The sequence below is a fragment of the Equus asinus genome, chromosome 4, assembly GCF_041296235.1.
Source record: "Equus asinus isolate D_3611 breed Donkey chromosome 4, EquAss-T2T_v2, whole genome shotgun sequence".
Lineage (NCBI taxonomy): Eukaryota > Metazoa > Chordata > Mammalia > Perissodactyla > Equidae > Equus > Equus asinus.
In genome coordinates, this window is record NC_091793.1 from 17,980,457 (window position 1) to 18,006,559 (window position 26,103).

Sequence of the window (26,103 nt, forward strand, 5' to 3'; positions counted from 1 at the left end):
CAGAATCCTAACAATATTTTCTCCCACTCTACGGGAGAAAATGAAATACAGCATTTCCTTCAATAACTCACGTAATTCCCCAATAACCCTATGAGTTAAGTACTCTTTACAGAAGAGGAAACTGAGGCACAGGGCAGGGAAGTACGTTCTCCAAGGTCAAAGCCCCAGAGCACAGCAGGACCAGTTCAAACCCCATGGCTGGGCCCCCAAGATCAGTCCGTGGCCCTAACCACTGCCCCATACAGACTGCCTCTTGCTTTCTCAGCAAACACACTGAGACCACCTTAAACGGCCAAAGAGCTCTTCTCCTGACCGGCTCCCGATGCAAGGACACAGCAGGCCCGGGGCCCAGGCTGGGGCAGGACGGGCACCGAGCCCACAGTCTCTGGCAGGAACATACAGGACACGGTGCTGCAGGCGGACAGAGCGGCCCCAGCCTGCTGGAGGCTGACGTTTAAGCCGACGGGGCAGAGGGGCCCCGGAGCACACTGAACGGCGTGCGCGAGGCCCCGAGCCAAGGAGGACGGGAGGCCACCGGCCAAGAGCTGGGCAGACAGCAGAAGGCCAGCGAGGATCTGGACTCAGTCCTGGAGCAGCCGCCGGGGTCCTGGCTTCTTTCTGTAAACACCAACGGGTCCATTCAGCACAAAACGGATCTCATTTGTCTCCTCCAGAGCATCTTCCTACTACTGGGGCCGAGCGCATCCTAAACGCCAGGAATGGCAACGGTTTCACTCTGAGCCAGCGGGGAAGATTGATCGCAGCTGAACAGCTCTCCCAGTGCAGCGGGGTTGGCGGCAACCAAGAGCCGGCCTGCCAGGGTTTCATTCTCACTGGCTGGCCGTGCGACCGAGGGCCTCCACTTCTCCCAGCCTCTGTTTGCTCATCTGAAAAATGGGACTGACCACGTGGGACCTACCGCCGAGCTTGTGTGAGGACTAAACAAGGTAACGCAGGAGGGGTTGAGCCCCGTGCCTGGGACCTCACAAGGGCCCGAGTCTCGGCCACTAACGTGACTACTGGAGATGCCACTCTGTTTGTTTTTTTAACTTTTTCCTTACATCTTCTCAGATGACCTTCTATTAAGCTTGTATATGTCAAGTACGGGTTTGCTCAGGTCTTACTTTGAAAGATAGTATTAATTTTCAGAAAAAGAAAAAACAGAGGATGAAGACACTTTGAATAAAGCTTTGGGAAAGATGCCCCTCAAATTCCATTTACCCCGACCATAAACCGCAGGCACCCCCAGCACGGTTCCCTTCCCCAGGCTGCTCAGAGGATGCTCCGGCCGCAGATTTAAAGCATGCCACCGCGATGTGAGACGCGCAAACACCGAGGGCAGCCGCGGGTCCGTCTAGGAGGACAGCTGCTTCGGGAGCGTTCGAGTCGAGCAGGCTGTGTGGTTGAGCCTGGGAGTCAGGAACCTTCCTGCCCTCTTTAACTTGTCAGTAACTTACAGAGGAAAACCCAGATCTTTCAGAATTGTAATTTTTCAAATGAAAGCAAGCAAGCAAGCATGAAAACATTTAACTTTTTAAAACCACAGGCATAAACCACTCAGACGCCTTCCTTGGGGAAGCCAACATCCCTGACCGATTCGGGGTGACCAGCAAGCAAGAGGTCAGAGATGCAAACCAAGAGCATCATTTCCAAACGTCCAGGCTGAAGGAGGCATGCATTCAACCGCTGACACGCGGGCGTTAGAAACCGCACGGTTTGCACGACGTCCCTGACTGCTGAGGCTGGAAGGCAGCACCCAGGAGCCAAAGGGGCGAGGACGCCTCCTGAGGCCCCCCCGGGCTGGTCCCACAGTCCAGGCACACAGCATTCCAGCTCGGAACCACCTGCCGCTCTGCAAACGTAAGGGACGCGGCATATCTCTGCAGCGCACACTTCCAGTGAGTGTGCACCGTGCTTCCCGGCCACAGCAGGCAGGGGAAGAACGAGGATACCAACAGTCCTCCAATGCAACTATTTTAAAGGATTTACGTAACTTTGTTACCAACAACCAACCCCCTGCTGCATGGAACACCAAGGGACAGCAGCAGCCAGAGCTGTTGAAATGATACAGGACCAGAGTGAGAAGAGGCTTCTATTCTGGGGGTGACAATTACTCAGCAATGAACCCTCTCGTATACACTGCAGGCTTGACTAATTAGTCTCAGCATTCTTCCCCCCATGAGTCCAGACGCAGCCTCAGAATCCTTCTTAACACAGAGGTAGGCAGTCATTATCAATCGAGCTGAGTTTGCCCTCAGGTGGAGACTACCTTGCCACCCCCGCTCTACCACTAACCAGCTCTAGAGGGGGGTGTCTGTGTCAAAACCCTAGCTGGTCAACGTTTTATCAACAGCTAACACTTGCTGAGTGCTGGCCCCAATTGCTGATAAGACTTCATCTTCTTCATCACATGTTACCCTCACATCACCCAAGGGCAAGCGCCACCAGGCCCAGTGAGGAACAGAGGCTTAGCGAGAGGAAGTAACAGACCTATGGAGCAAGGACGTGAGCCGAGACCATCAGCTGGGAAATGCAGAGCAGGTGTCTGCCCCACTTCCCCACCTCACAAACATGGACGGGAGGCCCCAAAGCTTTAAAACTCAGAGGTGAAACATAGACTCAAAGGGGTCCCCATGGCCGGGACACCCTGAGTTGGGAGAAAATTAAAAGACTCCGCCGGCTTCCCAGAGCTGATCACGTGACTCCCAGGTACCGTGCCCCAGAGCCTGGACGCTGCCAGAACCTGAGCTCATCCCGTTTTTCTTCTAACCCGAAGGCCTCTCTTTTGAATCTGTGTCACTAAAGTGTATCTAGATGCAAAAGCCATCAAAAACATCCAGAGTTGATGGCATCCCACGTTTATGATGTCTTATCCCAACAGCAATTACTACAGATAAGCAGAGCAATGTCACTGAGCCAACACACAGTTACAATGTATCCTTAAGTGTACTAATGTTTCTCAGCCCCACGGAGGCTGAAATGAAAACATTCCTTAGGAGGTAAACCAATTTTTCATCTGAAACCTAAAAAGTGGTACAGCCAATGCAAACAGAAAACAAGCTTTCTTAGGGTACATCATTTATTCGACAGAACCCTGTATTTGAAAACAAGAAAATAGCCAGCTAGGGGTACCTGCCCTTTGCCAACCACAATGGGAGGCGATCAATCTAACGGAGCCTTTAAAAACCGCACACAGCAGGTGCTCCCCGACTTACAGCTTATAAACATCCCTTAATTATTTTGGTGACTGGACGGGGAGTGCAATGTAAGCAACTTTGGGATGTGCAATAAATATTAATTTCAGGGAGTGGAGACAGGAATTGAAAGCAGAGCTCCTCTAATGAGTGTGGGGTTGCCAAGGCAACCTGACTCCTCTGGGACCACACGGGTATCACCAAGATGCTAGGAGGACCACAGAGAGCTCGCTCTTCCTAGAAGAGGCCACATCAGCACGCAGTGATGGACAGCATCACTCTGGGCCCAGGGCCGCTCTCTCCATCCTCCACTGAAGCTAAGTTTCCGAGAGATTCCAGCAGGCCACCAAGAAAAGAGCCCAGCGCAGCACAAGCTGGTATGTACGTGCTCCTCTCTTAAATGCCCCCCCCGGACAACGGTGGAACAAACAATGAGAAATGCTGGATTTGAAGATTATAATCAGAATAATAGTCAAAGGAAACTTCACAAAGCCACGCCAAGCCCCCCTTGAAAGCCACTTCCTGTCAGCCAGAGAGAGGAAAAACACCACAGTGATTTCCAGCCCCCTCCCTAAGGAGTATGCTGCAACACAGGAGCTGGACAGAGCCGCAGAGGACCCGATGGCCCCTTCTGGACCGAGAGCTGCCCCCACCAAGAAGGTGCAGAAAGAGACGTGGAATCGTTTTTCTCTCCATAGCAGGGTCTGCAGAGAACCCCACAGCTCAAAGGATCCAAACAGGACCTACACTGACTTTTCCTCCCATAGAACATTCTAGAACTCACCGTGTCTGTGACCCCGGTCCCTCACCTGCTTACATCACTCCACTTCTCACCAGCCACTCTCTTTCCCTTCTCATAGGTCAGGAGTCCGACCAACCTTAACCACGATATGTAGTTAACTTTCTGAGGGTCCTGGATGTTGTCTAAGGGATCACACAAGCAAAGAGGGTGCCTAGAAACACGAAGAACGCCCAGAGGCCCTCTCTCGCCTGCCCGAAGGAGACCAAACTCCTTACAAATCCTTTTCCTATATCTTGCCACAAAGAAGAATACTTTCCATTTTTATCTTTAAAGGTAAGTTAGAGGGGCTGTTGCTATCTGCTAGAAAGCAGTACGTAGAAATCACTTCAAGGTCGCTATTTGTCCCAATCGGGCCTCTATACAAACGTCCTGAACCAGGCTGCAAACTCTACCGCCAGCCCAGGTGCATCAGCCGTGAGTAAGAGGGGGCCGGGACGGGGTCCTGCAGAACCGTGCCTCCTCTAATCCGTTCTTATGCCAAGTTCCTCAATGCTCAGAGCAGCCTCTGGCCACCGCCCCGCCTCAGGGCCTGCAGCTGCTCCCTCCTCACCAGGTCTCAGGAACCGGGCGTCCTCCAGCCCCACGGCGCTGCCCAGGGACACCCATCTCGGCCTGCACCCACGTTCACGCCTGTCCGGTCCACACTGCAGCCTCCAGATGTTCCGGAGTAACCGAGGCTGGGCACTCGCACATCACCCCTAGAGGTCGCCCCTAGGGCCGCTGCTCCCACGTGCCCGAGATGACCACAGCCCGGCCGCTATGACCTGCCTGCACTTCCCCAAAGGGATGGCTAGAGTCTCCCGCAAGGCCCCTGGCAAGGAGCCCCATGGCCCCCGGCCCCCAGCTAATTCCTAGTCATGCTGTACATGCAACCAAGAGGCCGCCTCCTCCAGCCGGAACCCAGACCCCAAGCCCAGGCTGTATGTCCTCTCACTTACCACCCTGGCTGGCCCTGCCCCCCCAGCCCGCAGGCTCCTGCAGACAGGCCAGGGCCGGGTCACCGCCACCACCCAGCCCCGGCCTGCCAGGTGAGGATTCTTTCACCTGTGTCCCTAGGCCCTCTGAGCTCCCCTCCTCCCTCTGCTGTCCTGGGACGGGGGCCGCTCCACCCTCGCCACCCGCTTCCTGTCTATGTGCGATTTTGGAAGATTTGATTTGCACTTCCTTTGAGCTTTCACAAAAAAGTTTCCATTTCTTCTCACACAGCAGCTCTCTACCTCCGCAGAGGGGGGGTCTGCCAAGGACACACCCATGCCCCGATCTGGGAATCTGCCCCCTGGCAGGACCCCCACTCACCAGCTGGCTCCTGTGTTTGTACCACACCTCCCTGCGCCGGGCTGGCCCGGCCACGTGTGCTACGTGGACTCTCCCCTCAGTAAACTGAACTGAGACCCCCAGACGCTGGGTGTGGGCCCAGGGCGGGTTCTCAGTGGGGCTCTGGGGGGTGCTTCCATATTCCGACAGGCGAGGGCCCTGAATGGCTTCCCCATCGACCTTCTCCTGGAGTTCTCAGACACCTCCGGAGAGAAACACAGCGCTCCTCCTCGGCACGATGCTCAGACACTTGGGGCCACGTAGCTCCCTGTGGGGTGTGGCCGACCTGTGCGCTGGGGGATGTTCACCAGCCTTTCTGGCCTCCATCCACTAGATGCCAATAGCACCCCCACCCCCATTCGTGACTGTGCAAAGTGTCCCCAGGCACTGACAATTCCCTGGGGGCAGAATCCCCCCCAGTTAGAACCACTGGCTTAAACTGCCGGGAAGTGTCTCCTGGGTCAGGTTGTGTTTGCTCAATTATAAAACGGGGGTAGATTCCTGCCTTGCTGGGTAAATTACACAGCATCTGGGTCCAGCGATGCTTACGACAGAGCACTGTTTAAGCGGGTGGCGCGGCGTCTACACAGCTGGTCACTCTATAGAGACCGGGTGATCAAAAGGGAAGTCACTGGGGTTAACAGTTGGTGGTGTAGAACTTTTGAGATCTGAGTTATTTAAGGTCCACAAAAAAACATTAATACCTTCAAACTTCAGTTCAAGCTCACAGCCACCAAGCGGTTTCTCGAGACCTAGTTCATGAGACCTCAATCAATATCTGGCTCATTTATCTCTATTTCTGCATCAAATGCTTAGAAGACAATCAAGGTCAAGAGAACCAGAAGACAAGCCACAGACTGGGAGAAAATATTTACAGAAGCCTTATCTGATAAAGGACTTGTATCCATAATATAGAAAGAACTTTTACAATTCAACAATAAGAAATCAAACGACTCGATTAAAATACGGGCCAGGGGGCAGGCCCCGCGGCCCAGTGGTTAAGTTCGCGTGCTCTGCTTCGGCGGCCCAGGGTTTCACTGGTTTGGATCCTGGGCACAGACATGGCACCGCTCATCAGGCCCCGCTGAGGCGGCAACCCACATGCCACAACTAGAAAGACCCACAACTAAAATATATAACTAGGTACTGGGGGGACTTGGGGAGAAAAAGCAGGAAAAAAAAAAGAGAGAAGATTGGTAACAGTTGTTAGCTCAGGTGCCAATCTTTACAAAAAAATACAGGCCAAAGATCTGAACAGACACTTCACTAAGAAGAGATACAGAGGGCACATAAGCACAGGAAAAGAGACACCACGTCAGAAGTCATGAGGAATGTGAACCTAAAACTGCTCTAAAAAATATATTTACAAAAAAAAAAAAAAAAAAAAAAAAAAGACGATCAGGGAATAGGAACCTCCTTAATGCTTTCTTTCTCCAAAAAAGAAGGAGGGACAGAAACTCGGAGTTTGGCTCCGGTGGTCCCGGCTCTCTGAGCAGTCCCAACGCTGGTCACTGGTGTCTGGGCAGAGGGGCGGGGGCCTGAGTGCAGACGGGGACCTCTCGTGACAAACGGGTGCAGTGGACTCTCTCCAGACTCTTCCATCCAGGGCCTCACTGGCCTCAGAGCTGGTCACCCTCCTCTAAGGACTTTACATGGCAGGCCGCTGGGGCGTCACGGGGGGGCCCCTCACCCCACCTCCTGGCCTGCTGACCTATGGGGCTTCCCCTCCACCGTCAGCAGGGGAACCTGGCATGCAGAGTCTTTCATTTGCGCCTGCTCTGCAAGCTCCAGTAAAACCAAACCAGCTTTTAATAAGTTGCTCCTGAAAGTCCCCAGGCCTTCAAACTGGGAACTTGGGGTTTTTTTGTTTTTGTTTTTGTTTTGAGGAAGATAAGCCCTGAGCTAACTGCTGCCAATCCTCCTCTTTTTTGCTGAGGAAGCCTGGCCCTGAGCTAACATCCGTGCCCATCTTCCTCTACTTTATACGTGGGACACCTACCACAGCATGGTTTGCCAAGCGGTGCCATGTCCACACCCGGGATCCGAACCGGCGAACCCCGGGCTGCCGAGAAGCGTAACGTGCAAAATTAACCACTGCGCCACCGGGCGGCCCCCGGGTTTTTTTTTAAGTGTCCCTTTCCACTTTTCCCCGTGCCCAGTTAGTCATAGTTTCGTTTTTGGAACCGGGCCACCGTATGACACGACTTGGTTCCCTCCCGTAGAACATCAGCCTTAATCACACCGTGAATTCATTCACGGGGACTTCCTACGTCGGTTCATCCAAACCCCAGGGCGATGCATTTCCTAAAATGATCTTCCGTGGAAGACATGCACCCCACACGCCCCCCCGTGCCTCGTCCAGCCACGAGCTCCACCAGCCTGCGCAGGGTCGAACGCCTCCAGGCTCCCCAAATCTCTGACTTCCTCCCAGCATCCTCCACCCCCGCCCCCCCTTACAGGGGCCTCACCTTCAGCCACAACCCTGACTTCACCCTCAACTTTCTAACAAAGAAGGAAATGAAACCCACTGTGCAGGTGGCAGTCCCAGAAAAGCCATAAGCACCCTCTTCCTGATCCTTCCCTGGTAAGCAAATGAGCGCCATCCCACAGGGGCCCCAGGTCTCGGCCAGGACCTGTTCCGGCTCAGGAACCCCAGGAATGGCACAGTTGCCAAGGCAACAGGCCTGCAGGAATCCTGGCAACTCTCAATTATTCAGGACCTCATTATCCAGGCTTCGCATCTCGGCCGCCCGCCTCTGACTCCTTCCCCACGTCCCAGGAGACCTGACCCAGGAGACCTGACGGAAGCCACTAAGCCCTTCCAAGTCCCGCCCTTCCCCTGATTCCCGCATCTGAGCCCAATTAGTGTTCGCAGCCTTTTGTCTGTATGGGGGACCCCTAAGGGTGCCGGGCACCAAAGCTTCGAGAACCAAGGCAGGGCACCCATCAAACTCACACAAAAAGCAACAACAGCCCTACCACAGGCATCTCGCTCCGTCTGCTGTTTTCATGCCTATTTTATCCATCACAGGATGCTTCTGACCATCGGATTCGGGGTGCACTGACATTAAACCAGACTGGCCCTGAATTTTCGAGGCGCACACTGGTTCACACAAGCAAGGACAAGAAGCGCTCTGCTTTGGCCCTTGGGACAATCCATTCCTTCCGGTCTGTGTTCCTCCTATTACGAGGACGTAAACGTCACCTGTAAAAAGCTGTAATCAACCAGAACATTCTACTTACTTGCTATTCTGTGAACGATTTCTTTTGTAGGTTCCCTCTGGTCTCAACCCAAACATCCCCCCTTTGGGGTCTCCCCGGGCCTCTGACGGTCCTATTGCATCTTCTTCAGGGTGCAGACTGTCAGAGTTCTGTTGGTCGGTTTATTGTTTCCGACTGAGTCCTTGTTCCAGGAAAGCAAGAGCCTGGTCCGTCTCTCCTTCCTAGGCTGAAGGAGCTGGGAGGGGAATGTCGTTTATGTCGAGGATGACTGCAAGCGAGTATAACTGCAGGCCCCCCAGGACCAGTTCAAGGACCCCATCCCTATCAACAGTGATTGGGAACCGCCGTCCAGAAAATGTGCACTCACGCAGACAGCACATTCGCAGAAGAAGAAATCTTGACCTGAAATGACCTCAAACCAAAAATCCTCCTCCCCACGGAACCCAAGGACCAGGACAGGGCTGGAATTTGAAAGCCGGATTCTTATCAGAAGTGAGGGGTCCCTCATTCCAGGAAGACCCGGTGTTAGAATTCCTTCCCCACCTCATCATAAACGTTTAGAACCCTGCCGTAAACATTTAGAACCCTGCCATAAACGTTTAGAACCCTGCTATAAACATTTAGAACCCTGCCATAAACATTTAGAACCCCGTCATAAACGTTTAGAACCCCGTCATAAACGTTTAGAACCCTGCCATAAACGTTTAGAACCTTACCATAAATGTTTGAGGCCTACCAAACAAATCTGTCCCACCAACATTTCCACGTGCCAGCCTGTTCCCTCTAACCTCTTAAATTTTGCCCCAAATCCTGAATTGGGGAAACAGGTGCGAGGGCACACGCCCCATCTCCCTGCAGATCAATGTTGCAGAATAAAGCTGATTTCTCTCCCAAAAGCTGATGCCATAATTAATTGATTGTCTATGCACATCGGGCAAGAAAAGCCCAATTTTGCGTGGTGACATGAGGACACATCAGAGAGGCAGCAGGAATGATAAAGCACAGGTGACTGTCATTTATCATCTCATTTAGGAGGCAGGGCTTGACGGAGATTAACACAAGCCAGTCTGGGTCCCTAAATGTAAGGCTTGAGAGAGGAGTGTTGGAAATACTCTGGGAGAGGAAGGTGACAAGGCCCTGCCTTAGGGAACCACAGAATCTAATTTGGTAAAAACATCCCTGGTGGGAAATGCATGGGGGCACCTCCCCCCACAAATCACGGGGGGCCAGTGCATGGGGGCACACCCATCCCTAGAGGTAAATGTGTCACGAGCATCCCTGGGAAGACACTGGGGGGATTAATAGGGGTCACGTGTCCCATCCTCGGGGTACATGCGTCCCAGGGGTATGCGCCTCCCTGGAGGTACAGGGAGACTTTCCAGGGCACAAGTAAGGCTCAGGAGGGTTAAGGAAACCACTCTGCATCCCCCACCTCTCCCTCGGGTCCTTGCTTTCCCAAAGATCTGCCTGAGGCCAGCCCTGGGCTTCTCCTCCCCACCTGCCTTTTCACAGCCACCCCTTCCCTTCTCTGTAAGGACGACTCACCCTCATTCAGCCGGGATCTGCCCCAGGGAAGGGTCTCCCAGCCTGAACAACGGGAAAATTCAGGAATGCAGCCCCCTCCCCTCCCCAGAGGCCTGGGAACAGCAGGGCATTTAAAGCAAACACAAGGACGCCGGAAGTTATGTTCCCTCTAAAATAGTTAAAAATGTAAGAGGAGCTGGGTAGTTTTTCATAATTATTTTCGTGGGCACACGGGATAAAAAGTGGGAGGGGGGGCCTGTGGTCCCTGCTGCAGGCCTGCCATGCCTCTGGCCTGCTCGCTCTGCGCCCCCTTTCCTTTCTCCCCGTCTAGGGCACCGCATCAAGAACACCAACAGGCGTCCAGCTGCGAGCGTCAACAGATGCTCGCTGAATGAAGGGTCACCACGCACGGCCGGATGAAGGCGACCTGCAGGCGGTGCTGCTCAGGAACGGCGCTAAACAAATGGCGACTCAGGCAAGGGTGGGCGCGGGACTGTCCCCCGCGTACTAGGGGCTCGCCCGACCTTTGCTCGACGTCCTGCCCTCCGCAGGAGCCGGCGACGCGCCTTCCGCGACGCCGGGAGCCCAGAAGGGGCTGGATGAGCCGCCGCGGGGGGCGGGCAGGCGGGCTCGCGGCTGGGCCCCCGCCAGCGTTTAAAGGTCTCGGGAGGAGGAAGGAAGGAGGGTGACAGCCTGTCCTGAAGGTCGCGGCTGCGCGCTGCGCAGGCCCGGCGGGGAGTGGGTGCCCGTGCGCGCGGGGCCCGGCTGGGGGCGCGCGCCGGGGAGGCAGCCGAGCCGGTCCCGGGGCGCAAGGTCCCGCGGGGCCCGGCAGGGGGAGCGGGCGCGCGCTGGGGCGCCCCTCGACCGGGTCGGGAGGAACTCGGGGGCGCGTGCGCGCGGGCCAGCAGCGGGGATCGGGCGCGCGCCGGGCCGCCGGCGCCTGGCCCCGCGGGGCGCGTGCGCGGCTGGAGGCGGCAGGCGGGCGGCAGGCGGCCGCGCACTCACCCTCCTTGGCCTTCTTCTTCCTCGCCAGCGTGCCGCCCAGCTTGCCCAGGAACGACTCGTCTTTCTTCATCTTGTGCGGCCGCGGGCCGGGCGAGCGCAGCGGCGCGGAGGACATGGGCCGGGCGCGGGCGCAGCGGGTGTGGGAGCCGCCCCGGTCGCCGCCGCCGCCCGCTCGCCCGGGGAGTGGCCGGGAGGGCGCGGCCGCAACGCCGGCCCCCGCCCCGCGCCCGCCCCCAGCCCTGGAGCGCCCGGCGCCCGCGGTCGGCACCGGCCCGCGCTCTGCGCTCTCCGCGTCCCCCCGGGGGCTGCCCGCGCCCCATCGGCCGTTCCCACGCTGCGCGCCACGCTCACTCTCGGAGAAGTGACGAGGTGGCTCGGCTCCTAAGTGCCGCGGCTGGCACAGACCCCGGGCTCACTCTGCATCCTTTTGTTCTGCACGTTGGAGCCCTGGGCTTGGCCGGCTGTGGTGATGGGGCCCGGGCTCCAGTGGGGAGCGTGGCAGCCAAGGCCACCGCCTTCGCGCAGCCTATGTGCAAGTAACCGCACGCATGGGTCATTTCACATGTTGAGCTTCCACGCAGAACCAGCCTGGGGCCGAGGGACCCCAGTGAACTGTGCCCGGCCTTCAGAAGTTTCGAGTATGGCGGGGAATGCTGGCGGATAGGTACCCTCACGGACCACCTTACTCTGTGCTGGGGGAGAGGAGGACGTTTCCGGGAAAGGCATGTGAAGCCACAGGAAGGAGCGCTGGCGGGGGAATCAGGGGTGAGTGTTCAGGTCCAGGGACGAGCAGGACCAGAGGGGACAGTGAGGGCCCCAGAGAGGGGAGAGGAAGGCAGGACAGGGCTCGGAAGCACTGGAAGCAGAGGAAGGATTTTAAGATCGAGGTGGGGTGATGGCCTTGGGTCTACAAAGTTGACTTTGGGTCCTGTGTGACAGCGGGTGGAGGAGTAAGGCTGGAGCGGGGGACCAGTTCCTAGGCCCCTGGTGACTGAGGAGGGAACTGAACAGACTCCCAGAGATGCTCATGGGTGTCAGGAGCCCCAGACTTAAAGGAGTGGAAAGAGTTAAGGCTGTTTCCTGCTGGGCCCAAGATGAGGGTGGGGTCACAGACCCAGAGATAGGGACTATCAGTGGAGGCCCGGCTCCACCCGGGGAGTGTAGCTCTGCGCTGGGGGCGGAGGTGGTTTTTCCATCTCCCTTTGTGCTGGCTCAGGGCCTCATGGCACAGGGCGCCTCCTTCAGTTCCGTCCAGCAGATGTTTGTGTTGGCCTGTGGGTGCCAGGCCCCGTCCTCCTTGCTCTCCAGGCATTTGTAATCCAGGACAACGTGCACGACCGCAGTGACACAGGATGCAGGGGTCATGCAGTTAGGAACCCAGCCAGGCGGGAGGGGAGCAGGAGGACCAGGAGGGAAAGAGGGAGAGGGCTGGGGGGAGGAGGCTTGTCAGGACAGGGATGTCCGACCTGGGCTGAGGGTGAAATAGCAGGCAGAAGGGACAGAGATGGAGAGAGGATGCTGGGTAAAGACACACCCCTGGGAGATGTGAAGGGGACGGGACAGGAAAGGCAAGCTGCCTGGTGTGGACTGAGTGTTTGGGGTGAAGGGATTGAGGTCAGCGATGCTGTGCAAGGAGCCCTGGGCCAATGAAAGGGTTTGGGCAGAGGCCTAAGACATCGCATTGACGAAGAGGATGTATTGAAACAAAACCGAGAGCCGGAGAGCATTCTGGAGCTGCTGAGCTGGGCCAGGCCAGAGTTGCAGAGGCCGAGTACAAAGGCAGTGGCAGAAGGAAGGGACAGATAAGAATGAGCTTTCAGGGCTGCCAACCGCAACATTTGGAGAATAATTGGACGCCAGGGTTAGGGACAGTGAAGGGTCAGAGGTCTCTGAGGCTTCGCTTGGCCCCATCTGGGGTGTCACTAGCCACACTGGGGAAAACGCCGAAAGGTGGTGAATTTGCTTACTGAGATTCCAGTGGGATCACGGCACAGTCAGGGCTGGACGGCGCTCTCTGGATGCTGGAGGGGTGCGGTCAGCCAGGGTGGGGTCTCTGGGCCCTGGGAAAATCTGATGTGCGGTACATAGGGTCTACTCCAGAGAAACGCACGCGGGAGATGTTGCATTGTTTTGGGAGGCCCACGGACACCCCACTCTCCTGCTGCCCTTGGCACACCCACAGACCCCGCATGGAGAGCCTGTGACCACGAGAGAGTGAGCAGGGAAGTAGGCCTGGGAAAGAAGATGGAAGAGAGCCGTGCTCCTGGGCCACAGGAGCCGAGCAGCCGTGGGCGCAGATCTGTGCAGGCGGTGAGCGCCCAGTAGAAAATTGATCGTTTGAATATTTCATCAGCAGGTCCAGCTTCCCAGTGGAGGCACAGAATTTACACTTTTCATTTGGTAACTGCTAATTTGAAACAGGTGGAATCCTACTTTAAAAAGCATCACGACACCATGACAGAATTTCTCTAGGAGAAGATACCCAAACCCCGACAATGGCCCACCTGTTTGAAGCAGGACGTGCTACAGCCCAGTGATTCCCGGTTGTAAGAGGAGCTAACCTGGGCCTTACGTGATAGAAGGGTGCTTGGAATTTTGTAGACATCATTTGTACAAAAACATAATCATATCTTAAATGCCGGAGAGGTACTTTTTACTAAACCATCCATGCAAAAGCAGCGTCTTCTCTGTAAAGCGTATAATTGTTCCCTTCCCTGGGGTGAGAGATGACCTTCGCATCCTCAGACTAAAAGCTAAAATCATAGGATGATTTCTTGTAAAATGCAGCTTGGAAGACTTTTTTAAATTATTCTGTTACTTGTACTGCTTTTTTGTTTGTTTGTTTGTTTTTGAGGAAGATTAGCCCTGAGCTAACATCTGCCACCAATCCTCCTCTTTTTGCTGAGGAAGACTGGCCCTGAGCTAACAGCCATGCCCATCTTCCCCTACTTTATATGTGGGACGCCTACCACAGCATGGCTTGACAAGCGATGCCATGTCCGCACCCGGGATCCGAACCAGCGAACCCTGGGCCACTGAAGTGAAGTGCGTGAACTTAACCACTGCGCCACCAGGCTGGCCCATAATGGTTTTTTTGTCTCGTGCGTGCCACAGATGACAAGCAAGAATTGACTTGAGGGGCCAGCCCCGTGGCCAAGTGGTTAAGTTCACGAGCTCCACTTCGGTGGCCCAGGGTTTCGCCGGTTCAGATCCTGGGCGCAGACATGGCACCGCTCATCAGGCCACACTGAGGCAGCATCCCACATGCCACAACTAGAAGGACCCACAACTAGAAATACACAATGTACCGGGGGGCTTTGGGGAGAAAAAGGAAAAACAGAATCTTTAAAAAAAAAGAATTGACTTGATGGCTGTGGATTAATCTGTATTTTTTTTCAGGCTTAGAGGAAGGAAGAACACTAATCTAAACCCCTAAAACGTCCTCCTTCCCGGCCTGACTCCTGGGGAATTTGCATAGCATTCTCTCTGGGGTAACTAAAACGACTTTCCAAATTGCTTTACAGAACAGCAAACATAAATATACGCTTGACATTTGGAAAGCTGGTTTTTAATAAAAAAGAGACTTTAACAAGAAGCAGAAATATGGTCTTGGCTCCTGTTCCCATCCCCGCAGTCTTCCACTGCTTAGCATGCCGCACACGTGCAGCCCGCACCGTTGCTCTGCGTCATTCTACGTTCAAAGAATAATTATGAAAATCAGATTACATGGAGCCGCCCCCATTAAAGAAAACCATTTGATTTGCTTTTGAACTGGGGCTTCCAAGGAGGCCAGTTCCTTAGCAGCTTAATTAAGAACAAGGACCAGGGGGCCGGCCCCATGGCTGCGTGGTTAAAGTTCCACGCGCTCTGCTTCTGTGGCCTGGGTTTTCAGGTTCGGATCCCAGGCATGGACCTGCTCCACTCATCAGCCATGCTGTGGTGGCGTCCCACATACAGAATAGAGGAAGACTGGCACAGATGTTAGCTCAGGGCAAAACTTCGTCACCCCCTCAAACCCCCCCCCCCCCAGAAAGAACAAGGAACAAACATTCCATGACATGCGCTGTGCTCCAGGCCCCATCCTGGGCCCACACTGTGTGGTCTTGGTCAACCTCTGTTACACGTATTCTTGCCATTCTTGCCATCTTCCCCATAAACGGACAGGCACTGGGCAATGCAAATAGATGTGATTTGTCCTAACGCTTCAGCTGAGGCAAACGAAACAAACATTACAGGTAATGAGACAGGAGAGTGGACACAAGGATTGGTGTATTTGTGCAATGGAATACTACTGAGCCATCAAAAAGAACAGGAGGGGCATGGACCTATCTCAGAAACATGACGCTGAGCAAAAGAAGCCAGACACAAGCATACACACTGCATGGATCCACTTATTTGAAGCTGGAGAGCAGGCGGCCTCTCTGCTCTGAGTGTTTACTTTTTGTGGGGGAGAGGGCTTGCCTGCATATGGGCCCCAGGAAGCTCTGGGTGATGCAGATGTCCCCTATCTTGGTCGGGGTGGCAGTCACACAGGTGTGTACCTGAGTAAAAAGTGATCGTGCATCCACTGAAGATGTGCGCATTTCACTGTGTGTAAATTATGCCGCCATAAAGTCTTGGGGAAAAGAAAGTAAATAAACGACAGGATAACGCGTTCTTTCCCTGATCTGCGTCTGGGTTTCACTCCTCGGTGTGTCTCTGGTGAGAATACGGCGGCGCTGTGAGCGCTTAAAGAGAGTTTCAAAGGCTGTCTGCCGTCCCTCGTTTCCCTTCCATATAACTAAAAAGAAGAAAGAGCTTTCAAAAGACTGAAAACAGCCTTCCGCTCTTCGGGAGAGAGAGGGAACTCGTTCAAGGGAAGACTGAGACTCGGGAAGGTTTGCTTGCGTTGCTCGTCTTCAAACCTCCCAGCGGTCTGAGGAGTCAGAGTGCAGAGGAGCGATGGGAATACGTCATTGACTCAGTGATGGAGAAGATGCCCTGTTTCCCCCAGGTTACTCTTCTGAGACAAGCTGACTGCGCTTTGGGGTGGCATTTTCCAGCGCGCTGTAATCATAATACCTGAAGCAGGCTTTTGAAGGGTGTTATGTAATCAGTTTGCTAATTTAGTGATCTGGCAAGAGAGTAGCCTGTGATTTTCGCTGTAAACGCTGGGGGCGTGCAAAGATGACCGCCCTGCCCGGAGTTTTAAAACTGTTGTGCTGTCACGTTTCCCATACCACGTGGGAGCACAGCACAAATCACTGACTGCAGAGATCACAGCCTTTTACTCAGAGGATTCTGGAAACATCAGCAAACTTTGAGACAAGGGAAGTTGCATTTTTATTTATTAGCAATTCCTCTGTTTTCTTTCTGCATAATAGGCAAATTAAACTACAGACACACTCTGTTCCCATACATATTTTGTAGATGGGGAATGAGTGAAAGGTTGGCACCAAGTTATTGATTCCGAGTCTTCCAGGGAGAGAATTGGTAAGGCCCCCTAAAAGATTATGCCCCCTTCAGAAAAGACTTCCCCCAGCTTTTAGAGAGCAAGTTCCTTGAAAAATGCCAGTACGTCTTAAATGTGTGGGAGAACAAAGGCCAGGCCTATTAGACATTATCACCTTAGTCTGAATTTCTCACACCATGCATTCGCCAAGTATGTATCACCTGCCTACAAAATAAAAGGCTTTGCTTTCTTCCTCCCCGCTAACTTGGGAGCAGCAAGGGAATGAAACTGTGCTTTGGGTGGAGGAAAGAGGATGAAGGGTGGGGGCCCTCAGGGACAGTGGGCTTGCTCCAGGCTGCTGGATGGCTGGGAGGCTTGGCCACCACAGCCCATCGTGAGAACGTGGCTGGGGCCGGGCAGACCGTGGTCTGGGGCAGGGATATGTCAGGGCCAGAGAGTAAATCTTCTCAACTTCACAGGCTGCACAGCCCCTGCCACAACTACTTGACTCTGTAGCTTGAAAGCAGCCGCAGATGATACGTAAGCAAATGAGTGTGCTCAAGAAAACTGAACGCACACAGAAATTTGGATTTCATATCATTTTCACGTGTCGCAAAATATTCTTTTGATAATTATTTTGAAAACATTTAAAATGTAAACCCAGTCTTAGCTCACAGGCCGTACGAAAACAGGCACCGGGCCGGATCTGGGAGCAGGCTGCACCAAAACTGAATTCAGCTTACTGCCCATTGCTGCCTGAAAGGCCTCGTAGTGGTCACAATGTCGGTGCCGCCAAAAATCAACGTTTAAGAGATGAGAGTGATTCAGAGCCTGTTGTTTGGAACTCCAAGGGCGTAAACAAAATCTTCCCTTATGTTCGGATGCATCATAAACACAGCACCTCCAAAAGTGGGTCCGTGACGATTCCACTTCTTATATAATTCAGTCGATAAAACTTTCCGCACTGTATCCAGAGGCAGGAGTACACTGCAGCACTGCTTGTCTTTCTGGAAAATGAGAACCAGCTAAATGTGCGTCGTGATTACGGACCTCGCAGCCGGGTCCAGCTGCACGGGGGACACTCTGGAGCAGGCGGAGCTGTGGGACTGGCGTGTGACACCATCCACGACGTGGTGTTAAGCGGAAAAGCAGGCTGCGCTTTCTACCTTACATGCCTCGGTCTCCATTCATTCCACCGACACTGAGGGTCAGTGGACGCATTAGGTAGAGTTCCAGGCCTCGGGACACACCGGGAACAAAACGGACACCTGCCTAGTGGAGCTCCCATTCTAATGGCAGCGGAACTAAATTAGCCATTAAAAACCCACATACGTACGTGGGCACATTTTACATATATGTGTGTGTCCATGCATCCACATGGACATTTTATGTATATACAAACCTTTATGGAAGCCCAACTTTTAATCTTCAAACACTTTGTCAAGGGGAAACGCCTGCTTTGAGCTCTGCCTTTCTGTCTGTCAGTACAAAAAATAACGAATTGGTGTTTACATAGAGCAAATAGAACTGATTTCAGGACTAATGAGAAGACATTTGGATTTGAAAGTGGATGAGCAGGGCGCGCTCATCACTTGAAAAGGCAGCCACACCTGGAAGTGAGACGAATTTCCCTTCGTTCAGGTTCGCAGCTCGCACGTTGAAATGTGTTCCCTGATCCCCCCCACCATGACACCTACTGCCGCCGCTCACTAACGGAGCAGGGCTGAGCAGCTGAAGGCCAGCGATGCTCCTGCATCAGGAGAGCAGGAAGACGCGAAGCTCACCTCTGTGTGGTAAATCACCCTAAGACTGTCAAAATGTCAGATTCACAAGAGAATCAGTAAGACGAAAGGCTTGAAAAGACTACCAGTCATCAGTGCTATTTAAATCTTTATTATAAAGAACTATTAAAATACAGAAATTAGGGGCCTGCCTGCTGGCATAGAGGTTAAATTCGTGCACTCTGCTTTGGTGGCCCGGGGTTTGCCAGTTCGGATCCCTGGTATGGACCTACCAACTGCTCATCAAGCCATGCTGTGGCAGCATCCCACATACAAAATGAGGAAGACTGGCACAGATGTTAGCTCAGGGCAAATCTTCCTCACCAAAAAAAAAAAAAAAAACCAGAACTTAATTTTTTTCAGAAGCCCTGTGGCAGCAGTAGCCTTGGCCCCTGCCCTTGGGGTGGCCAACTCATGGAGCCATCTGTAATGAAATCTGCAAAGGCTTAGAAAAGTCAGCCCAAGTAGACTGCAATGGAAAGCATTTTTCTACAACTAAAGCCTTCATTTTCCCGTAATCTAAAAGAAAAATGCAAAATGAGTCTTTTTTTCCTAGAAGCATTGTGCTTGGACATAGTAGATACTCAGTGAATACTCAATGAGTCATAAAAGCCTGTCTCTAAAGGTAGAAAGAACCCTAAGGTCCATGGACAGATGAACAGATTAAACAAAATGTAACACACAGTTACACATATAATGAGATTCTGACGCAGCTACACCACGGATGGACCTTGAGGACATCACGCTGAGTGAAATACGCCCGTCCCAAAAGTACAAACACTGTGTGCTGCCACTCGCATGCGGTCCCTAGAGAAGTCGTTCACCGAGACAGAAAGTAGAAGGGTGGGTGCCAGGGGCTGGGGGAGGGGAATGAGAAGTTCGTGTTTAACGGGGGCAGAGTTCTGGTTTTGCAAACCGAAAGTGTTCTGGAGATGGAAGGTGGCGACGATTGCACAACCGCGCACATGGACCCAATGCCACTGAACCGCACACTTCAAAAATGGTTGAAATGGTACATTTTCCCTTATGTATATTTTGCCACGATTTTTTTTTTTTAAGCCTGTGTCTCAGACCCACAACTACACAGGCCCTGAAACTAAAGGTAATTTAATAAACTGTGAAAAGTACTGCATTGCGTTGCGGTATGAGAACAGGTGTTAAGACTTTATTGTGGGGAAGAAGTAACAGGAAACAGAGACGGATAAGAGCTGACGAGCAAGAGAAGGAAGAACAGAGAGGCAGTCGTCTCCTGGAGGCAGGAGCGGGTTCACTGGAGGGCGGCCCTGGGGAAGGTGGGGAGGAGGCAGCCGCCGCCGCAGCCCCGAGGGGAAGGACGGAGATGGGGAAGAAGCCTCATCAATTTCCCCTGCCTCCGCGTGGGAGTGGGGCTGCAGAGCAAGCACAGAGAGGCTTCTCAGAAGAAGGGGCTGCAGAGCCGCCCAGCCCCCTCTCTGAAGCTGGCGGCCCCTCCTCCAGCTATCCCGAAGCACCCAGCTGACCCCATCACGGCCCTTCTCCCTGTGGCCCTGTCTGCGCTCCCCACCAGACATGCAACGTCGTCTCCGCCTTCATACCCCAAAGGGAGCCTCGCACACACGAAGAGCTCAATCAGTGTTCCCTGAGAGAACGAATGAATGAAAGACTGTAGGTCGTTGGTAATTATTGCCTGAGATTACTACGGCCACTTGGGATTATCGTGATGTTTGCACCCAGGCAGGAAAGCTTTTATCGTTGCTTTTATCGATTGAGGACGATTATTTATGGCTCCTTCTCAGCCACTCAGCCCAGGTGACACATTTGGTGATGAAGACTATGAGAGAGGAAGGTGTGGCATTGCAACTTAAGGAAGTATTAGGAAACAAAGCTTTACTGTCACTAGCTTTCCAGCTGACAGTTCAAGAGAGCCCGTGGTGTGGAGGAGGGAGGGGGGCGTGCTGGGAAAGCGGGTTCTAGTCTGAGAGGAGACGGCAGCAGGGGTCCAGCTGCACCGTTCAGACGTCCCGGCGCTTCTCAATCCTCAAAGCACACAGGTCACCCGGGGATCTTGCAAAACTACAGTTCTTGGAGGAGGTGGGCTGGGCCGGGCCTGAGCCTCTGTGTTTCTAACACACTGCCAGGGGGGCCCCGGCTCTCGGCTTTTTGCTTCCGTATCACACTTTGAGTAGCAAGGCTCTACGCTGCTTTTACTAAAGTGTCACCATGGGCTTCCAGGAGGAGAAGTTGCCCACCAGGGACCCCCACTTGTTTTCTCAGAAATTTCAAAGTTTACGAGGCTGAGAAGCCTCCACTTTAGAGCGTGAGCTGTATGAAAGAGACGCACGGCCGGCTCCCAGGAGAAAAAGAACACAGGGCGAACCCAAGCAAGGGGGGCCCCGGGGGCTTGCTGGCAATCGCAGCATCTTTTTAAATTATCCAACTGTTTGTTTCAAAGAATTACTTTTTAGAAATAGTGCGCTGGCCACTCTCTTTTCTCGCCCCTCTCATGAAAGGGAGACCTGGTGGGAGCGGGGCGGTGGGACAGGGAGGTGCAGATGGAGGAGGCGCAGGGCGGCCGGACACAGAAAGAGCACAGAGGTCCTTTGTGAGGGTCACGGCCAGTGGTCCCCGCCACCGCGGAGCGAAGGTCTCCCTTTGCAATCCCGCTCCTTGTTCAAGTAAAGGAACCATTGTCACCAAATGAGCCTGCAAAGGACAGGCCCGGGGTCTCCCGCATCCTGACCCCCTTCGCCCTCCGCCTCTCGTCCCTTCCTGACAGCCCTCTTGAAAGAACGTTCTGTTCTGCGCTTCACTCCCTGACCTTCCCCCTTCACTGCCCGGGCCCCTCAGCCCCCACCCCCACCCCCACCCCGGCCAGTCCAGCGGTCACAGCACAGTCTTTCCTGCTGACTGGCCGTTAGGAGTTGAATTGTTTCCCCCAAAAGCATATGTGGAAACCCCAGCCCCCCGCCCCTGGGAACGTGACCTTATCTGCAATAGGGTCTTTGTGCATGTGATCCAGTCCAGATGAGTCATTAGGAGGGGCCTCAGTCCAGCACAACTGGGAGAGTCCACGTGAAGATGGAGGCAGAGATTGGAGCCACAACACAGCCAGGGTTCCTGGCGACACCAGAAGATAAGAGAAAGGCGTGGAAGAGATTCCCCCCGCCAGAGCCTTCAGAGAGATCTTGGCCCTGCTGACACCTCGACCTTGCACTTCCGGCCCCCAGAACTGTGAGAGAAAAAATGAGTGTTATTTCAGCTGCCCAGTTTGTGGGACTCAGCTACAGCGGCCCCAGGAGACCCACATGCCATCCTCCTTGAACACCGCCCCTTGGGCCTCTGGCGTGGCCTCTCCCTGCGAGAGGACACAGCCTCCTCTGCCCGCGCCGTCTACCTGGGGGCGTCCCCTGGGAGTCCTCCCCCCCCACCCCCGGGTGCTCTCACTCTTCCCCAAGGTTCTCAAAGACCCTTTGTGCTCGTGCCCCCAAATCTGCATCTCCAGCCCAGACGTTATCCTGAGGGCCACCCCCTGAGCGTGAGGCTTTGCTCAGCGTCTGCCCACAGAACCCAGCCCTCCTGGAGCCTGGCCCCGCCGTGCTGACCAGCGTCGGCTGGGTCAGCTGTGGTTCCGAAGGCCCCGGCGCTCCATGGCTGAAGACGCCAGGTTTATTTCTTGCTAATCTTTCATGCCCGTCCAGTGTTGGCGCAGCTGGGCTCCTGGTCCCCATCCAGGGGCCTGGCTGACATCTGGAGGGTGTGGGTGCCCACGGCAGAGGGGAAGCAGACTGCACCCCAGCTTTGAATCAGCCCGTGGAGGGACTGCATTCTCCTCACCTTGAGTCCTGCCCCCACCCAGCCCCAGAGTAGAGGAGTGCAGCCCCAAAAGACCACACACATTTGCGGGACAGCGCTGAGGTCTGCCATACTTAGCGAATTCAGTCGGCTGGCTAGGGATATGGGGGTCCTCAGGGCTCCCCCTTCTCCCAGACCTGTGACCAGGCTCTGAGTCCTGTTGGTTCTGTGTTCCCAACCTCTCTCTCACCCAGCCCTCCGCTGTAAGCCCCGTCATCTGTTCACGCCCCGTCATCTGTCTCCTGGACCAAGGCAAGGATCTCCTAACCAGAAAAACCCAAATCTGATCACAGCCTCCCTGACTTAACTTTTCAAAGGCTTCCCAAGGCCCACCAGTCTCTCGCTGGCCTGGTGGATGAGGCCCTTCATGGTTTGTCTCCTTCTAACCTTCCAAGTTTGCCTCCCATCCCCCCCCAACGCCCCCCCCCCCAACTTATAGTTGTCCCAAACAAGCCATCTGCAAACCTGGCTGGTAGGCACATTCTTGTCCTGGGGACCCCGCTTCAGGTCACTTCTTCAACCTGACTCCATCCCAGGCCCAGCGGGTCATTTCCTCCCTGGCTTCTCTCCATTTCCCCGATGTACTGCTGGTATAGCAGCTATCGCACTGTAGCAACTGTTTACTTCATTTACTCACCCATCCATCCACCCACCCACCCACCCATCCATCCACCCATCCACTCACCCACCCACCCATCCATCCACTCACCCACCCACCCACCCATCCACTCACCCACCCACCCACCCATCCATCCACCCGTCCATTCATTCACGGATCAGGTGCTGCTCACACAGAGCTCACATTCGAGGGGACAGAAGATGAAAAACACACATACAATGACAATAATGGTAGGTTGTCATGTCCTCAGTGAAGAGCAGGCATGTGGATCTGAACCCACATTGGTGCTGATGACTCCCACACTGACATCTCTGATCCGTGACTAGCCTTTGGGCTCCAGATCACAAACCTCAGGTGCCAGCAAGCTGCACCCACAGCCCAGATTCAGCCTGCTGCCTGTTCTCTACTGTCTCAGAGCTAAGGATGGTTCTTACATTTTTTAATTGTTATAAAATATCAACAAAAGAATGTTTCCTGGCAACTTTTGTTCTTTTCACAAACTCTTGGCCACTATTGCAGATTTTAATATAGGAATAGTCATTCTCCTTGGGGAATTAAAAACATTTTTAAATGCTTGATCTTTCTTTAATTCTGCTACCAATTATTTGGAAATATTAACCCAGAAGATTTGTGAGAACTATGTTTTAAGTAGAAGCTTAAACTCTCTGGCAGGGCCCCTTAGAGACTCCTGGTGCTGACAAGGGCCACATGCGTTGCTGGATTTTAAACTTGGGCGCCTGTGCAGAACTTGGAACATTCTTTATCGTGAAGCCTTTTGTCTGTGTCTAGCTGCACCTTATTAATCTCAGAGGCATTATTCTTGTCCCCATGAAGCACTCAGCACTTGCAAGAGAATTGCTAACCTCAGCTCCTATCACTGCGGGCTTCCGGAATCATCCAGGCTCTGACAGGCACTGGCAGCCCTGTCTGGGAGCTGTCAAATCTGGAGGGTACGTCGAGGAAGGAGGCACTTTTATTCCTGGCATTTGCCAATCTTCTCAGCTCTGTTTGCAGTTTCAATAGATTTTACTTGTTTTCCAGGTTATTTGTGAATTTCCATCTCAGAGTCCATGAAGAATGCAAGCCATAGATTTTCATGTATACGTCTTAGGATACACATTAAGATCGGATCAGGCTTACATCACTAAAGAACACGCCTTTCCTATTTCATCCAAGTTTTTCTTTTGAAACAATATTTTTTATGAAACCTGCCTGACAAACACACCTCAGCCAGTGATGAAGGCCACCATCAACAGTGACCAGCCATGTTGGTAGCACGTGCCTGGTGGGATGTGACGAGAATGACACTTTCCCTCTGTGGCTTTCCTTCTAAAAACCTAGAACTCCACAAACATACTCATGTTTTCATGAGAAAAACATCAGACAAATTCCAGTTAATAACACTCTACAAAATGCCTGAGCAGTCATCCTCAAAGTTGTCACGGTCATCAAAACCAGGGAAAGTCTGAGAAACTGTCACAGCCAGGAGGAGCCTAAGCAGATAAGATGACTAAGTGAAATGTGGGGTCCTGGAGCAGAAAATGACATTAGGTAAAAACTAGGGAAATCTGAGTAAGTATAGACTTTAATTAATAACATATTAATATTGGTTCATTAATGGTAACAAATGTACCCAGGCTAATGGAAGATGTTAATAATCAGGGAAACTGGGTGTGGGACGTATGGGAACCGTCTGCAGTCTTCAAAAGCCTGTAAATCTAAAACTAAACAATGGAAAGTTTATTAAAAAAAATCATTGCTTTTTAAAGAGCTGTTGTATTTTTTCCACCTTTATTGCAAACTAAAGATTTGGGGTGTTTTCAAAACTCCTAGGAGGCCAGCTGGGGAGTCTGCTATGAGTAAGCAGCAGCGTCCGAAGAACATTTTCAAATCCATCATCTACTTTTAGAACCCTTGTGGATCAATAGTTCCTAATTTCCCTTAAAATTTCTTTCAGGGGCTTAACCCATTTGCCTGTTCGGGCTGAGTCAGGAGACAGAAGCAGTGTGAGCTCGCCAAGGGGACACTGAGGGGAGCCCAGCAGAGCCGGGCCCCGGGGAAGCTCAGACTGGCTCACCTCCACGACCTCCTGCAGCAAACGGTGGTCCCCGCGGCCGGCAGGGGGCGTTGGAGGAAGCCGACGCCTTTTCCCTTTTCTGTGCCGTGGGCTCTGCCACTCGGCGACTTCTGTGGCTGTCCACGGCAATCATTTGGTTCGCTGTTTTCTTGGTTACTCCAGCCCAGAAAAGGGGGAACTTATTTACTTATTTTCTCTGACAAGAGAATGAAATGCTCAAGAGATAAGTCCCTTTCCAGACCCCCAGGGCCGGGAAGGACCGTGTATCCGTAGGGGTTTCCAGAGAGACAGAAGCAACAGGGGAGATAGATAGACAGATAGATAGATGATAGACAGATAGACAGATGATAGACAGATAGATAGATGATAGACAGATAGATGATAGATAGGTAGATGGTAGATAGATAGATAGATGGTAGATAGACAGATAGATGATAGAGAGATGATAGATAGATAGATAGATAGATAGATAGATGATAGATAGACAGATAGATGATAGATAGATAGATGATAGATGAGAGATAGATAATAGATAGATGATAGATAGATATAGATAGATAGATAGATGATACATAGATACGTAGATACATAGAGACAGACAGACTCCTTTGTGTGGGCACCACCCAATCAGCCGAGGACCTGAACAGAACAAAAGGCAGAGAAGCGGGAATTTGTCCCTTTTCCCCGCCTCACTGCTGGAGCGGGGACGTCTCACCGTCTCCTGCCCCCCAGCTGGGACTCACACCATCGTCCCCCCCGGTTTTCAGGCCTTTGGATTTGAACTGAATTTACACCACCAGCTTTCCTGAGTCTCTGGCTTGCAGATGGTGGATCGTGGGCCTTCTGAGCCTCCATGATCGAGTGAGACAATTCCTTATAATAAATCTCCTTTTATGTACATATATCTCCTATTGATTGTTTCTTTTGTCGACGAAAATAATCCATATCCAATCTATAAATGAAAATTTGGGTGAGTTTATTCTGAGCTTAAATCTGAGGATTATAACCCGGGAGAGTCTTTCCACAAAGGAAGAGAGCACTCCAAAGAAGTGGGGGTATAAGGGTGGTTATATACCCTCAAAGAGGATGTTTCACATAGGATTGAAATGTCCCTTTTACAATAGTCGCGAGACTGCTCTGTCAGCACAGCGATTGATGGAAATAGCAGGTAGGTCTTCTGTCTCTGTGAACACAGCAGGGTGGCAGTCTGTTGTCTCTAGCTGGGTGGTCACAGGTGAGCTGGGAGGTGAGTGCAGCAATCAGTTCCTAGCCTAAGGAAAAATGCTTATCCCTAAGGAAATAC

At 53.0% G+C, this 26,103-nt stretch overlaps 1 protein-coding gene across 1 annotated transcript in view; it reads right to left on the minus strand.

Annotated features, from left to right (window-relative positions):
- The window catches only part of PARVB (parvin beta), a 107,931-nt gene extending 96,654 nt beyond the window's left edge, over nt 1-11,277 (minus strand). The window contains exon 1 of the mRNA XM_044778141.2: nt 11,062-11,277. Coding sequence (XP_044634076.2) covers nt 11,062-11,176 — 115 coding nt within the window. The 5' untranslated portion in view covers nt 11,177-11,277. The remainder of the gene's footprint in view (nt 1-11,061) is intronic.
- Between the last annotated feature and the right edge of the window lie 14,826 nt (nt 11,278-26,103).